We start from the raw sequence: 13,983 nt of genomic DNA, 5'->3' as shown, positions 1-13,983 counted from the left end.
AAACTTAATGGACTGCAATGAGCTTAATTGGCTGAGCTGGCCCAATTCAATTTGAACCCTGGCTCTGCTACAAGAGATTATCCGCATCAGAGGCAGACTAGAAATTCTTGCTTGTATGAGTATGCTGGTCTAAGATGCAGGTTTTTGGTTTGACAGCTTCCTACCAGCAAACCCTTACTGCTGATGCAGCTATACTGCCAAAAGCTACAAAAATAATAAAAGTCTGTTTTGTTGGTAATGTTACTTTCTGAGGGATGTGGTGTAAGGTATTGTAGCAAAGGAATGTTTTAGCCAGTAGAAACTGCATCTGTACTAACATGGTTTCCATCCTTGTTAGTGCAAAAGCAGGCCTAAGCCTTCCCTAGCAGCAGAACATAAAATCTTCCTCAGGGTTATAAGTACTATCTTCATTTTCTCACCAAAACTATCTCTCTATAGGACAATGCTCCTGTCAAGAATTTTTTCCTCTGTAATCCTTTATCACCATTTGTATGAGCATAAGACTTGATTTTATGCATACAAGCCAATCAAAATGATTTTTGGTCATGCAAAATATTCCCAATTATGTTAACTGTTATATTAATTTCTACTAATATAGATGTTGTAAAACATAATTCAATGGCAAAGGTTAAATGCATGTCATGCTTTTTCCTTTAATTTTATAGCTTTATACTCCCTATCCAGAAAAACAGGTTTATATGATGCTCAGCAAAGACAGTCGACTAAGAAATAAACTGGAAATACACCTTTGAAGGAAGAACACTTTCCTTGACACCTACTGTCATATAAGAATCAAGACTGATGGTGACCCAAAACAAAGGAATTGCTAAAAGAGGCTGTACATATTTTGGCTCTGAACATGCAAATGCTTTGCCATGTATATAGCTTTATACATACAAATATACCTCTTGAGCTTGGTGGGACTACCAGAACGTAAGAATCTATGTCCTTAAAGGTAAGAATATATGTAAGTGTTGGCAGAATCAGGACCCTTCTTTACCTGCCTTTTACTAATTTTGCTGTGTGCTCTAAACATGTGTGCTGCAGTAACATACTGAGCTAAATCAATAGAGATTTGAGTGTAAGCAGCTGTTGTAGAAGGCAGTGGGAATTATGAAGATACGGCATCCATCGCCACTTAGGTACCTGCATTTAGCTTGTTGTTTTCTTTCAAAAATTTTATCTTTAAATCTGTTCCTCCCTTCTCCTATTTCTCTCCTTCCTCTAAAAAATCTTATGCACTACTTTATTCCTTGTTACTCATCCACTTAGTTTCATTTCTTCCTTTTTCATTTCTATTCCCTCTCCCTCCCTTGGTTTGAGTAGACATTAAATACATTACCCTGCAACACTGAAGTCCAAAGAAGCTGGATCAAGATTTAGCAGCTGCTAAACAGATACCAGTTCATGTCTCCAATATGCAAAGAAAACGAGTTGTACAAGATACTATGGGTAGCTCAGTGCTACTCTTAATATTTTTGTAGTTTCCAAGACAAACCAGGAATAATAAAGTAGTAAGATCTTTGTCATGGGCTAAGGCCACCATCTTCCTAAAGAATACTTAATCTCAGCAGATAACTGTAGATTTCAGTAGACAATTAGCAATAAGACTGTTTTGTTTTTGTCTTTTTGGAGGAGGATGTTCTAGCTTTCATCTGTGTATTTCCTTTTCGTGGATATACACCATAAATGTCTGTTGCTTGTTTGAATGTTCAGGCTGGGACACTGACATATCAGGACTAATATGCAGGCATGTGTCTGCTGTGTCTGAGTATACACCCATGGGTGGCCTCCTTCTCCTTCTAAGATCACAGGTGGGTAACATATACTAGGGATCATTGGAGGGTAGACCTGAGGAGGATCAAAAATCCACCTGGAAGAGAGACTGCTGCTAAGAAGAAAGGGAGATGCTAAAGATCAAAGAGGAATAAGAGAGCAGGGAAATGCTATTTGTCATTGGACTTAATTCTACTAGTTATCAGTTGGTTTAATAGGCCACTGATCCAATTGGTACCGTTGTCTACCCACTTGCTTGTGCTATGCTACCTTGATGTGCTTGTGCACTGGCTTGTGTTGTTACAGCTTACTTGTTAGTAATGTGTATTAAATCTGTGGGGATGCTGAGTGCTCTTTTTTTATTTATACAAAACAACACTAGGCAAAAGTTAATCCTACATGTAACGGTCAGAATAGGGCCTATAGATGGTTATTGTTTTGTTTTAAGCTATAATGCTGTGCAAGCATTCACAGTCATGAAAGCATTGTTACTTGGTCACAATCCACATGAAATGATTGTCACCTCATTTTACTATTACACCTCATTTTACTCTTATTCTGCTTAAACAGTCTCTTCAAAACAGAGAAAGGTTAGTTTGGTGATGTTTAAGAAGAGGTTTGCTTGAGCAAGCTGTGAAATGTGGAGTTTTTTCTCCATGCTTCAGAAAGGGAAAGGAGTAAGCTTAAAATGTCTAGCCAATGGGAAAAAATGAAAGTGATTTCAGGTAATGTTTATGCCTTAGAATAACTCTTGCTAGGACAAAAGGTTCTACAACTTAATTTTTTCTGTGTTTGGGGTGGGAGGGTAGCACATCTTTTACTTTCATACTAATGTGTGAGAGGATCACAGAAACAACAGATGAAATGACTATTGCTTAATCCTGTGTGTACTAAAGCGGTACAAGATTTCACTGAAATCAGATGGCACTCTCACGTGCTAAAAGTTAAACAGATAGCTGCTTACCTGACTCTGCAGTGAATAAATAAGAATATGTACACTGAACTGTCAAAAATGTCCAAAAATATAAAAATAGGTAAAGCTCTCATTTTTTTCATAAATCAAAGGCATTAATAGTGACAATAATACATTTAAAAATTACAGAGAAGCAGATTTTTTTTTTCAGTTGAACCCTGAATTTAACAATTACAAAACATTATCTCTAAATTCTTCATGATTTTTCTGCTCCAGTAGAGGAATTGTTCCATCTATGGCCAGTGAAGATCAGAAAAAGGAACATCAAGTATAGGAAGAGCATGAGTACTAACTAAATTCAACAACATATGGAAGCCACAGCTATAAAGAACAGAATAAAATGAAGAATTTCCAACTCAAGTATAACCTCTGTGTTAACATATGGTTATAAGAACTGGAAATCCACCAAAACATTAAAGACAGGAAACTAGACGCCTTTGAAAGCAAGTGCCTACAGACGATTCACGGCATTGGATGGGAAGTTTCATCACTGATGAAAGAATGTGAGAAATCTGCAGTCTCTGCAGAAATCCAGCATTTTCTTAAGCGCTCCAGATGCTAACACATCCTCCTCTGTGATGCCTCTGTGTGCATTTCAGAAAATCCACTGGTGACTTTCAAGAGAAAACCTGAACAGAAGCTTTAGGTAGGAGGGCTGAGCTCATGATCTCAACACCATAAAGCTGAAACAGCAGGAAGTGATGGCAAAGGCTTGCTAGCCGTTGCCCAGGAAGTTTGTAACACAACGTTATTTTCTCTGATACAACACAGTGAGTATATTCAAAACAAAGCACAACAAAACATGGCTACAGTATATAGCCAAAATATGTTTTAGGGCAAAACAAAATAGCATAAAGAAACTGCATTCATTATGGGGAGAAAAATGACATGCCAAGGAAGCCTTAGAATAATGCTGAAATTTCCAGTTTCAAACATGAATTTAAAATTTTCATGTGTCATTTGATAGTTCCTTGAGTTACTGGGTATCAGCATAGCTCAACAAATAGAAAACAGGGCATCTTAGCCAACCACATCTTCAAGGTAAAGTACATTATTTTAAATCTTCTTCTTTGAACTGTAAGAGCTTTCCAAAATTTCTAAATCCCTTTCAAAATTGGGGCCCTGGCCTCTCACTTAAGCTTATCTTTATTGGTGTGATTTTGCTTAACCATTTTTACATACAAACTTGTAAACTCATACTCTTAGCCTCCCAAAAAGTATATGTAAAAAAACATTTCAAATGCATGTGCTAGCCTTTGCACTTCAGTTACATGTCAGACATTTTTCAGAGCCAGGTGCTGAAGGCTGGGATTAGTGGGCATTTTCAGCCTCTTACACTGAGTATATCAGAGCCAAAAATAATGTTCTCAGCAGATTTTCAGATTTCTCATCTGTCAAAACTGGGTTATTTATGTCTGCTATATCCTCTTGTATCTGAAACGCAGCATGTCTGGACTAGCAATAACATTTATTATTTTTTGTTACAGCAATAATTATGTCCCAGAAGGTCTGTGCTTTAAAAGAAAACCTCTGTTTCCTTCTTGTTTTCTTCTTCTCAGGCAGTCCTTTCCTGTGGACCTCTGTTTGAGGATCTTAGGATAACTGCACTTTTTTGATAGGCACAATATTTATGAGATGGCTCTTTAATAGGTATAGATCTGTATATGTTGCTATAAAATGATGGCCAATATTGGTTTCTGTTGTATTTCTCTATACAATACAATTAACCTATTGTTCCCAAAATCCAATAGTACATACCCATATTTTTCTTTGGGTGTGAGATAAAAAATAAAGCATTTACTATTTCTTTCCAGAAATGTAAGTGTACGATCTTTCAAAATACTTTTCTCCAGTGCGTAAGTGCTTTACTCATCCTTTTGACAAGTTTTTTTTTAAAAAGATTCCAAGCTGCAAAGCATATGTTAAGCTATCATATTTTTCTCTGTTAGTTTAGCGTGCCATTGATTAAGGCTTAAATTGAAAATATCTGAGCCAATAAAATCATAAATGGATGAAGTTGCATCCATTGTCTCACAGATCTTTTTCTACATATAACTAGGTCAGTTCTAACTACTATGTTCTTTGAATTATGATAGTAAAACATGTAACATTGTGCTTTTAGAACAAAACTCTTGAAACCAATAATTGTTTTCTTTTTCATAAGATAGGTTTTTATTCCAAAATAGAAAGTAACCTGAGCTTGTAACATTCAGCTGTTTTTTATTTAAAAAAAAAAAAAATAAAAAAAAATCAGTAATATACCAAGTCTAATACCACTAGAGCTGGTGTTTAATACTGTCATTTTTCTACAGTATTTGCACTGAGAATTTCTGTTGGTCAGGAAAGAAAATACGCCTCCCTTACATCTTTAGCATAACTTTCACTACCACTTGTACATAGGGGAAGAATGAGATTTCAGAGAATGTTCCTCTGTAAGTTGTCATTTAAAAAACCCTACAAAATACCCTTGAATTCCAAAGTTGCTAAATATGACAGAAACTTAGCAAAAATATCAGAACAAATGTACAGCTTTCATAACTATGGCTAAGACCTTGAGGTAGATGGCTCTGGGCTGCAGACAAGTATGTGACATTTGTGTGTTGAAGCCCAGGGGGAGGGAACTCGCTCACCCTTCTGCAGTGAGCACAGGGAGGTGACACAACTGCATTTCTCTGAGAAAAATGCATCCAGATTCACCTACCAGAGCTCTCCTTCTCCCAATTTCCTCCTGTGGATTTTTCTGCAGACTTAAATTCTTTTCTTCTTTACACACGTTATTATAAAGCAGCTACAAGATAAGCGGTTTCTTACTCTAGCCCATTGGGGGGGGGGAGTTAATCTCAGAGGTTTTTTTTAAGCTGAATCAAAAAAAAGCTGCAGAACCTCAGAATCATATTCTCTGACAAAGTAATTCCTTGTTTTTTGCCTTTTCTGATTGTTATGATCATTCTACGCTCCATATTACTGTAAACAGTCTGCTTCCAGATCAGCAGAATTCTTTCTTGACAGCAACACACCAAACCATGTCTATATAGAAAGAATCCAAATTCTACAGAGCAGACAATGGAGTAATTTGTTTTAATATATCGTTTTTAAAAGAAAACACATGTGATATATGAATTTCACCTCCTGATTCAGTAGCAGCCAGTATTTTGTTCAGTGCATGGCTTACTATTTCTTTGCTGCTAACGTTGCTTATGGATCATGCACCACAGACTTCCTTTAAAAATCTACATTATGGAAAGTTTAGCAATCTAGAGATGGTGAATGCTTGTGGGTGGAGAGAGATCAAGCATTCGTGTTTTCCTTTCAGAAGTAAGGTGGACAGAATCTCAGCTTACGTGAATGAGGTAGATCCACAGAGGTGAAAGGAGGTGTGCCAACTTACATTAGCTGGGAATCTAGACTAATGATACTGCATGTCTTCATTACTGCAGGCTTTATGGGTGCAAAGTCCCCAGCTATGCCAGTTGACTTCACTGGGAATGCTGAAGGAAGTCCACACAAAATGAGATATGTTCTTATTATTCTAAAGCATTTCTAATGCATGCTTCCTCTATCATTGTTGCCTCTTTCATGCTAAAGTCCTCAGTTTTATCTAGTGCCTCAAGCTAGTCCATATATGACTGGCCTCAGCCAGAAGTGCTGGTGACAGACAAGAACTAAAATATCTGCATAAATAGGAATATACGTCTCTCCAAACAATGTCTCCTAAAGAAACCATCTGTGCAGGATTTTCAGACCCAGGTCTCAGATGCGAAGGGCTATACAACTACCTCCCTAGACAAACAGTAGCTAAAACCATTTGAATTTGGCTTGTCAAATATTTACCAGCAGTTATCACATTCAGGAAATGATTTGATTCACTATTGTGTAGTATAGAACATGTGTGCATACACCTTAATTTGATTGGTGTGACAAATGGCAGAATAGCTCATAAAGCCAGACAGGAGGTATCATGTTCCAGGGCACTACAGCCCATCTGGGATTATCAAAAGATCAGCTGTCAGGAGGAGTGTGAAAAACAAAAGAAAAAGCAGCTGATTACATAAAAAGAAATTAAAAGCCACAATATTCATCATAACTTTGCCATCCCTTTCTACATGGTAGACAATACGGGAAGAAAGTAGTTTGTAATGTTTTAACATAATGAAAATTTAAAAGATTGTATGCAAAGTAAATGGAACTATAATTGTTACTATACTGTTAGAGACTAAGGAATTTAACTCATGTTTCCGCAGCAACCACAACCCTATGCTGCATGCATGCAGTTAGCAATTAAAAGCAGTGTAATGGTCTCTGAAACATTCATATGTACCTGCAATATGCCCAAATTGAAGTTGTGGAAATTATTATTTCTTTTGTTAAAAACCTCCGTGTTGTATTAACACTGGGTTTAACTGCCGTTTTTGGCTGGCAGTAGATGGGAGTGGGTTGCATTAGTGTATTAGTAATACACTAAATTTTATATAAGATAAAATAATATTTTTATCTCCAAGTCTTAATGAAGTGAATAAAACTTTAAGTTCTGTGACTTACGATACCATCATAAACTCCCAATGAAATCACAGTCCTATAAAATTCTCTTAAACTCTCTTCCTTGCTTGGCTTATTTTTCTAGTGTTATTCTCATATGATGATTTACTGAACTATAATCAGAATGTATACTTCATTAATCAGACACATGGGAATATACTAAAGGAGAGCAGAATAATTATATGAGAAATCTTATTTAAATTATTTCTGTGTTACAATTAACATGTAGCTTTATATAAACAATCTGATTTCTAATTATTATTATAAAATAATTTATACACAGACACAGAGGTACAGTGTGTATCCATATCTATATGATATCATACATATATCATATATATAATACACACTGTAACTAAAAATCAATCCATCAATAAAATCCATATTAAGATGTTAACTGGATGGATGAGAACTATGAGAAGGACATTCATTGGTTGTTTGGTCAAAGGAAGGACAGTCATAATATATTGGTAGCCCAATAATAACTCAGAGACTGCGGTGTTTAGAAAGCTGATTCTGTATCTATTTGTTGAATTAATCTATTACATGCAATTTACCTCATAATCTCTGAAGTCTTTTGAATGAACTGCTGTTCTCACAAATTTATTCCAAAACAGAAACCTGTCTGCTATGAGGATTTTTTTTTTCCCAAATCATCAGACTATCCTGAGAACTAAAGCCTGTTGTCCAAAGAGACGCAGCAAAACTTAGGTATCAAAGCGTCTAATTCACTTGAAACGGAATTTATATACAGGCTCCTAAATCACAAGCAAGCTGTTGAAAAAACTGTCCCATCTAACCCATCTAATTTTCAGTGAGTTATTTTAGTTGCCCTCAATCTTGGGCAACTGAAAATATGTGGAGATGTGTATCATATGGCAGCTCAGCAGGGTTATATTCATGTTACTGACTTACACGCAAAGAACATGGTAAATGGTGGAGGGATTATAGCTAAATTTTGTAAAACTGCCCAAAAGAGAGAGGTCAAAATCCTAATAATCTGCTTATCTGATCTGGCAGCTATGAGACTAGAAGAGAAAAGATTTTGGAAGGAAGAGCAAAGCCCTAGACTGAGACGGAAGAGAGTCATCTGGTTGCAAGGAAGCATCGGTAAGTTTGCTGTACATTAGTCAAAATTATTTTGCATCTGCCAAACTTGTTCTGTGACATAGCTATGTGACCTTCATAGGCAAAATGGTAAACTCTGTTATTTACACTAAGCACTTTGTCATTTTTCATACCATATTCTTTTTAGTACTTATTGTTTAAATATTAGACTTAAAAGTACTGGGAATACCAAATCCAATTAGAAGTTGGATTAAAGTATTGGATATACCTTGTAAATAAACCCATAAGAAAAATGATTCAGCATCTTCAAAAAACGGGTTGACCTAAAAGCCAAATATTTTATAATTTCCTGGCTGACAACTCCTTGCAAAATAATCAAAATTAAAAACCCACTACCATTAAATGCAGAGACTATTATAATCCATATTTGATTTGATATGGATAGTGCTTATATTCTATTGTGAAAAACCTCATGAAGTATTTTACACCAGCTAAGCCAAAAGGCTGTGATTTATAGAACACCATCGCAGGAAAGAAACAAGACATTAATAGTATGTACTTTTGAGTGTATTGATATTTACAAAGGACTAACATTTTTTTTAAATAAAGAATTTCTAATCATGGCTTCTATCTATCCTGACAAGTTTTTCGACTTGAAATTTTACACAGATTTTTCTTCTGCCACCATCTGAATCGCTAAGAAAGTTAAACTTGGAAAAGTCTTATAAGCTGTCATCTTCATTTACCCGTACCTTTCTGCCTACTGTGAGTGGGGACACACATTCTACAGCTTTTGGTGAAAAAGACATCTTGTGGCATTCTTAAGTTATTTTTGTTATCATACAACATGTCAAATTTGGACCATCTTTGGATATCCAGCCTATTTCTGCTAATTGAAACTACTGGAAATAAGAAATACGTGATCAGAAGTATGAGGAAAAATACATTACAAATAGGAAACTATGCTCTTTTAACCAGAATTAGCAAGCAGATCCCATATCCCTCTCCCCATCCTATCAGGCTTATTTGTCCATCCCTGTTCTTTGTTTCTTGAGTGACCAATTGAAAAAGTAATTGTGCTACTTCTTCATATTGGAAAAAGGACTGGACTACAGCTGTTTCAAATATCCAGGTATTTACTGTCACTGTCTTCAATGCTACCTGAATGTTACAGATATATGGGTTAAAAAACCTGAAATGCAGAACAGCCAGTCCCGCACCCTACTGCATGAGTCAGTCTTTCTGCCACATTTTACTACCTCCATTTTAATTCACTGATCTTATTATACGATTTAAAATTTGAAAGGTCCATACAACTTACTGTTTTGTGCCAGAGCTTGAAGCAGACAGTCCAAGCATCCCTCCAAGCTATCTGCTGTGCTGTCAGTGCTTGTTATCTTCAGCTTTTTCAGGGCGTCACTTAGATTATCTGCTTGGTAAACACAAAGAAAAGCGAAATCAGTGTCCTCATCAACTTAGTAACAGCATTATAGCCTTGGATGTTGTCCTGGTTTCGGCTGGGACAGAGTTATCTCTCTTCTTAGTAGCTGGTACAGTGCTGTGTTTTGGATTTAGTGTGAGAATAATGTTGATAACATGCTGATGTTTTAGTTGTTGCTAAGTAGCGCTTATCTTAAGCCAAGGATTTTTCAGTTTCCCATGCTCTGCCAGCAAGCAGGTGTGCAAGAAGCTGGGAGGGAGCATAGCCAGGGCAGCTGACCTGAACTAGCCAAAGGGGTATTCCATACCATGGAATGTCATGCCCAGTATATAAACAGGAGGTAGTTGGCCGGGAGGCACGGATCGCAGCTCTGGCATCAGTCAGTGGGTGGTGAGCAACTGCATTGTGCATCACTGGGTTTCCCCCCCCCCCCCTTTTTTTGTTATATTCCTTTTCATTACTATTATTATTATTATTATTATATTTCATTATTATTATTACTATTGTTAATATTATATTTTACTTTAGTTATTAAACTGTTCTTATCTCAACCCATGAGTTCTGTCTTCTTTCCCAATTCTCCTCCCCATCCCACCGGGAGCAGGGGGGCGGGGGACGGGGAGTGAGGGAGCGGCTGTGTGGTGCTTGGCTGCTGACTGGGGTTAAACCACGACAGATGTAAACAGTTACTGTAAAGTAAACAAGATCCTCTATCAATGAAGAAGGCTTGCATGGTCTGTATTCTAAGGATACAAAAAGCCAAGAGTCAAAGGCTATAGATGAAATTATACTTTTCAAATTTAAATACACATTTATCATTCTGCATCTGAGAACAGGATGCCAACAGGCACTTTATGAAATGCCACTGAACAGCAATTTAGCCATCAATATTTCGTCAGCCTAGTTGGTGCAGAAAACCAGCAGCCATTTCTTTGCTTCTGTCCTTGTGTTTGGGAAAAAAAATATGATGGAAATAAGCACATCTTGAATTTTTTCATCAATAAAGGGAAAGTAATTGAAAATGCCATTTTCTGCATGCTGTGTAGGCTTCCATCTTGGCTATACATTCACACATCCCTAGTGCTAAGCTTATAGTCTTTTAAGTATCATGCCATTTTCCACCACAATGTTACAAGCACAACTGTTTATATGAACTGTGTTAACTGTTTAAATTCAACTGATCCATAAAAACATAAGGCATCTTCTAGAAATAAGAAAGTTCTGTTGTGGATTTCAGATAATTAAATAACTCTTCCCTCTTTAGAAAAAAAACAACACCCAAACCGCATAATATAATTCTCAATAGATGCACATTTTTTCTGATAAAAGTTGGGGTAATATGACTGCTACCACTTTGAATATTATGTCTATTCACGAGCAAGGTGTAAGTGTTAGCAGCTGCAGCCTGAGTCTCTTTGGTTTGCCCGCTGATGACTAACCTCACTCTGAATGAACCATCCTTTTAAAAAATGAGTGCTGATTCAGTTTCCATGCCAACTCTGTCAGTAAGCAGAAAGTGTTACTCCAATGTTAAATAGTGTCTAGCTTTCTCTTGTTCCCCAGTGACTAATCAAAAAGCCTTGACCCAAGCCCTACAGAACCATAGGTACAGTTCCTTTGCAATGCATCACTGGTGTCTTCTGAGCCTGAAAGGCAGCCAGTGCTGCCTTAGAGCTTCACACCAATGTAGGAAGCCCCCTTCATAGACGAGTTGGCAGCTGCTGTGCTTTGCCTCCTCTTCACTTGCCCACATATGGGATGATGCAAAGGAAAGGAGGCATGGCAAGAACCTCCCTTTATTTGTCTTTGAGGCACTGGTGGCCCAGTGGAGACACAGCAGGCATCCCACGAAGAGGGTGGAATCTCACTCCTCCTGGAGCTGCTGTGGCTTTTGTCCCACCTCCATTTTTTATTAGCATATGCTTTTGTAGCCCAATATCCCATATAGATAAAGGTAAGATGCTTCATTTTTGAAGTACTCAGTATTTAGGTATGAAATTAGTCATGAAATTGTTTATCAGGCAGTTAGTTTGTCTATTCAGCAATGAACACGTCCTTAGCTACACTATAGCCAGGAATCCCATTACTCCTAAATGCAGAGGGCCAGCAGCATGCAGGCAACTCTGTAAAAGCCTTTGGGGCAGCTGTACTTGGTTGCGCTCCTTGAGATCTCAAACCTGCCTCCCTACCACCTCTCCTCGCCATGCTGAACTGACACCTCCTGGAACAAGCTACCAAGGAAAAAAAAAAAGATTTATCATTTTCCCTTGTACTGACTTATGTTACTGTCTAGCAGGCTTACTGCAGCACATTTATCGAATGACGCTTAACCAACAGTAGAGTTGAACATGCACTGTAAAGTCTAATTTCTTAAATAAATTATTCAGGAAATATCACTGGAATTTGTCGAACGACACAGGTGCAGGGTACCCAATGACCAGCCCCAGTACTACAATTTAACATTGCGCACTCCAGCTCCTCTCATACTTTCCTCACTCACCTCCCTCTCACATTCTTCTCTTCAGTTTTCTGCTAATACAGCATTAATTCTCTTCCATCCTACAGGCATCTCATTTCCCTGTATACTCACACACTTAGCTTTGCAACTGTAGCCACCATTTATAGTAAGAGGACTAAATCTACTATGTATATATATATAAAAACCAGGGGTTCCCACAATCTGGGGAAGAAGAAAATGCATAGGTAAGAAATTCACCTTCACACCAGTTTTTGCAGACTATGGAGAGAGGCTATTGTTATTGGAGAGCACACTCAGACTTTATTTTTCTCTTATAGCCTCTTCTACCTTGCATGTGCCCAATAAATCACAAGTTCCCACTTATTATTTCATTTTACTGTGCAAAGAGATAAGTGCTTTTACCTCAAGTACTTGTAATTTCTTCCACTCCGTGCCACATCAGAACCTGCAATAGAGTTAGCAAGGTCTCCCCAGTCTTTTTTCCTACCTCCCCTTTCTGCTCGGTGCCATGTTAAGTTTTTCTGGGCAAAGCCCACTATTTTAATACTATATAGTTACATATGCTATGCAGAATGATGCATTTGGGGCAAAATTTTCAAATGTGACTATCCAAATATTTCATTCCCTAGGACAAACAACTCAATTTTTCATGGTACTGAGCATGTGCACATCCCACTGACATACATGGACATTTAACTTCAACTTTAGACACACACTTCAAGAATCAATGGATGTGTGTGGCAATGGTATGCCATGTTACATTTAAAATGTCTTACAAAACTATGTTGCAATATGTGCCAAATTGCCATTCACTAGATATGACTGGATACTATACGTACTTTAAAAATAATAATAGAAATTAAATTTGTAATCATATGCATAAAGTGTTTCTAAAATAAATTACAATAATCCTTGATTTTCTAGCAAGCCTACAACTCTAAACTTACTGCAGCTTGAGACTTACTCCTCCTTCTGTGCAAAAGAAAACTTAAGTAGGAATACTGTAGAAACAACAGATGTCTTGGCACAATGTCAGAAGGCCACGGGCACAGGGGAAAAAAACACCCTTCAAGAAAGACTTTATTTGCCCACTTTGATTCTTTCTGTCAAAGCCAGTCTCCTTTCTAAACAGGCTCAATACATTGAAAGATACATTTACTTCTGAAACCTGAGAATCTCGCACATGTGCAAATACATCTTAAAACAGATTCAGAGGTTTTGTTATCTTTTTTTTTTTCCTTTTGCTATTCTGAAAAGAACAAAACCTTACAGTTTGAGATTACACTGACAGGGATATTCAGAGAGGAAGGGCTGTAGTGTTCCAGCGGGTTCTCACCATACAATCACATAGGGCTTCCTGACTTGTGCAGTTTCACAGTTGCCCTGAACCTGTCATTTAGGGAAGAAGCTGCAGATGCTTGTCTTCCATGTACAAAACCCCTGTTGTTTTCTTGTGATCATCTCCTGCTTACCTTTCTGTCTCTTCCTCTCTTTTACAGAAGCTGTTTCCAGTAGGCTTGTTACTGCATAGGCTGATCAGGTTCTCAGAGATAAAAACCCGTCGGATAAAAACAATGTAAGGAATCTTTTTGGCTGAGTGTCAAGGAAACATGAGTAAGTAGATTCTGTCAACATGCAAGGTCACGTGAAAGCTCACATTAGTTGGGAAGATCTAAGGGGGCAAGATCAGGACAGTAAAGGTAAGAATAA

At 37.4% G+C, this 13,983-nt stretch overlaps 1 protein-coding gene across 4 annotated transcripts in view; it reads right to left on the bottom strand.

The window, feature by feature from the left end:
* The window catches only part of RAP1GDS1 (Rap1 GTPase-GDP dissociation stimulator 1), a 104,438-nt gene that overhangs the window by 56,907 nt on the left and 33,548 nt on the right, over positions 1–13,983 (bottom strand). For 3 of the 4 annotated variants that reach the window (XM_050896219.1, XM_050896221.1, XM_050896222.1), the window contains exon 2: positions 9,675–9,782. In XM_050896219.1, the coding sequence (XP_050752176.1) occupies positions 9,675–9,782 (108 nt within the window). Of the gene's footprint in view, positions 1–9,674; positions 9,783–10,604; positions 10,621–13,983 lie in introns of those variants that run through there. The other variant, XM_050896220.1, reaches the window with a different exon arrangement.

The sequence above is a fragment of the Gymnogyps californianus genome, chromosome 4, assembly GCF_018139145.2.
Source record: "Gymnogyps californianus isolate 813 chromosome 4, ASM1813914v2, whole genome shotgun sequence".
Classification (NCBI taxonomy): domain Eukaryota; kingdom Metazoa; phylum Chordata; class Aves; order Accipitriformes; family Cathartidae; genus Gymnogyps; species Gymnogyps californianus.
This window is presented reverse-complemented; position numbering and strand designations above follow the sequence as displayed.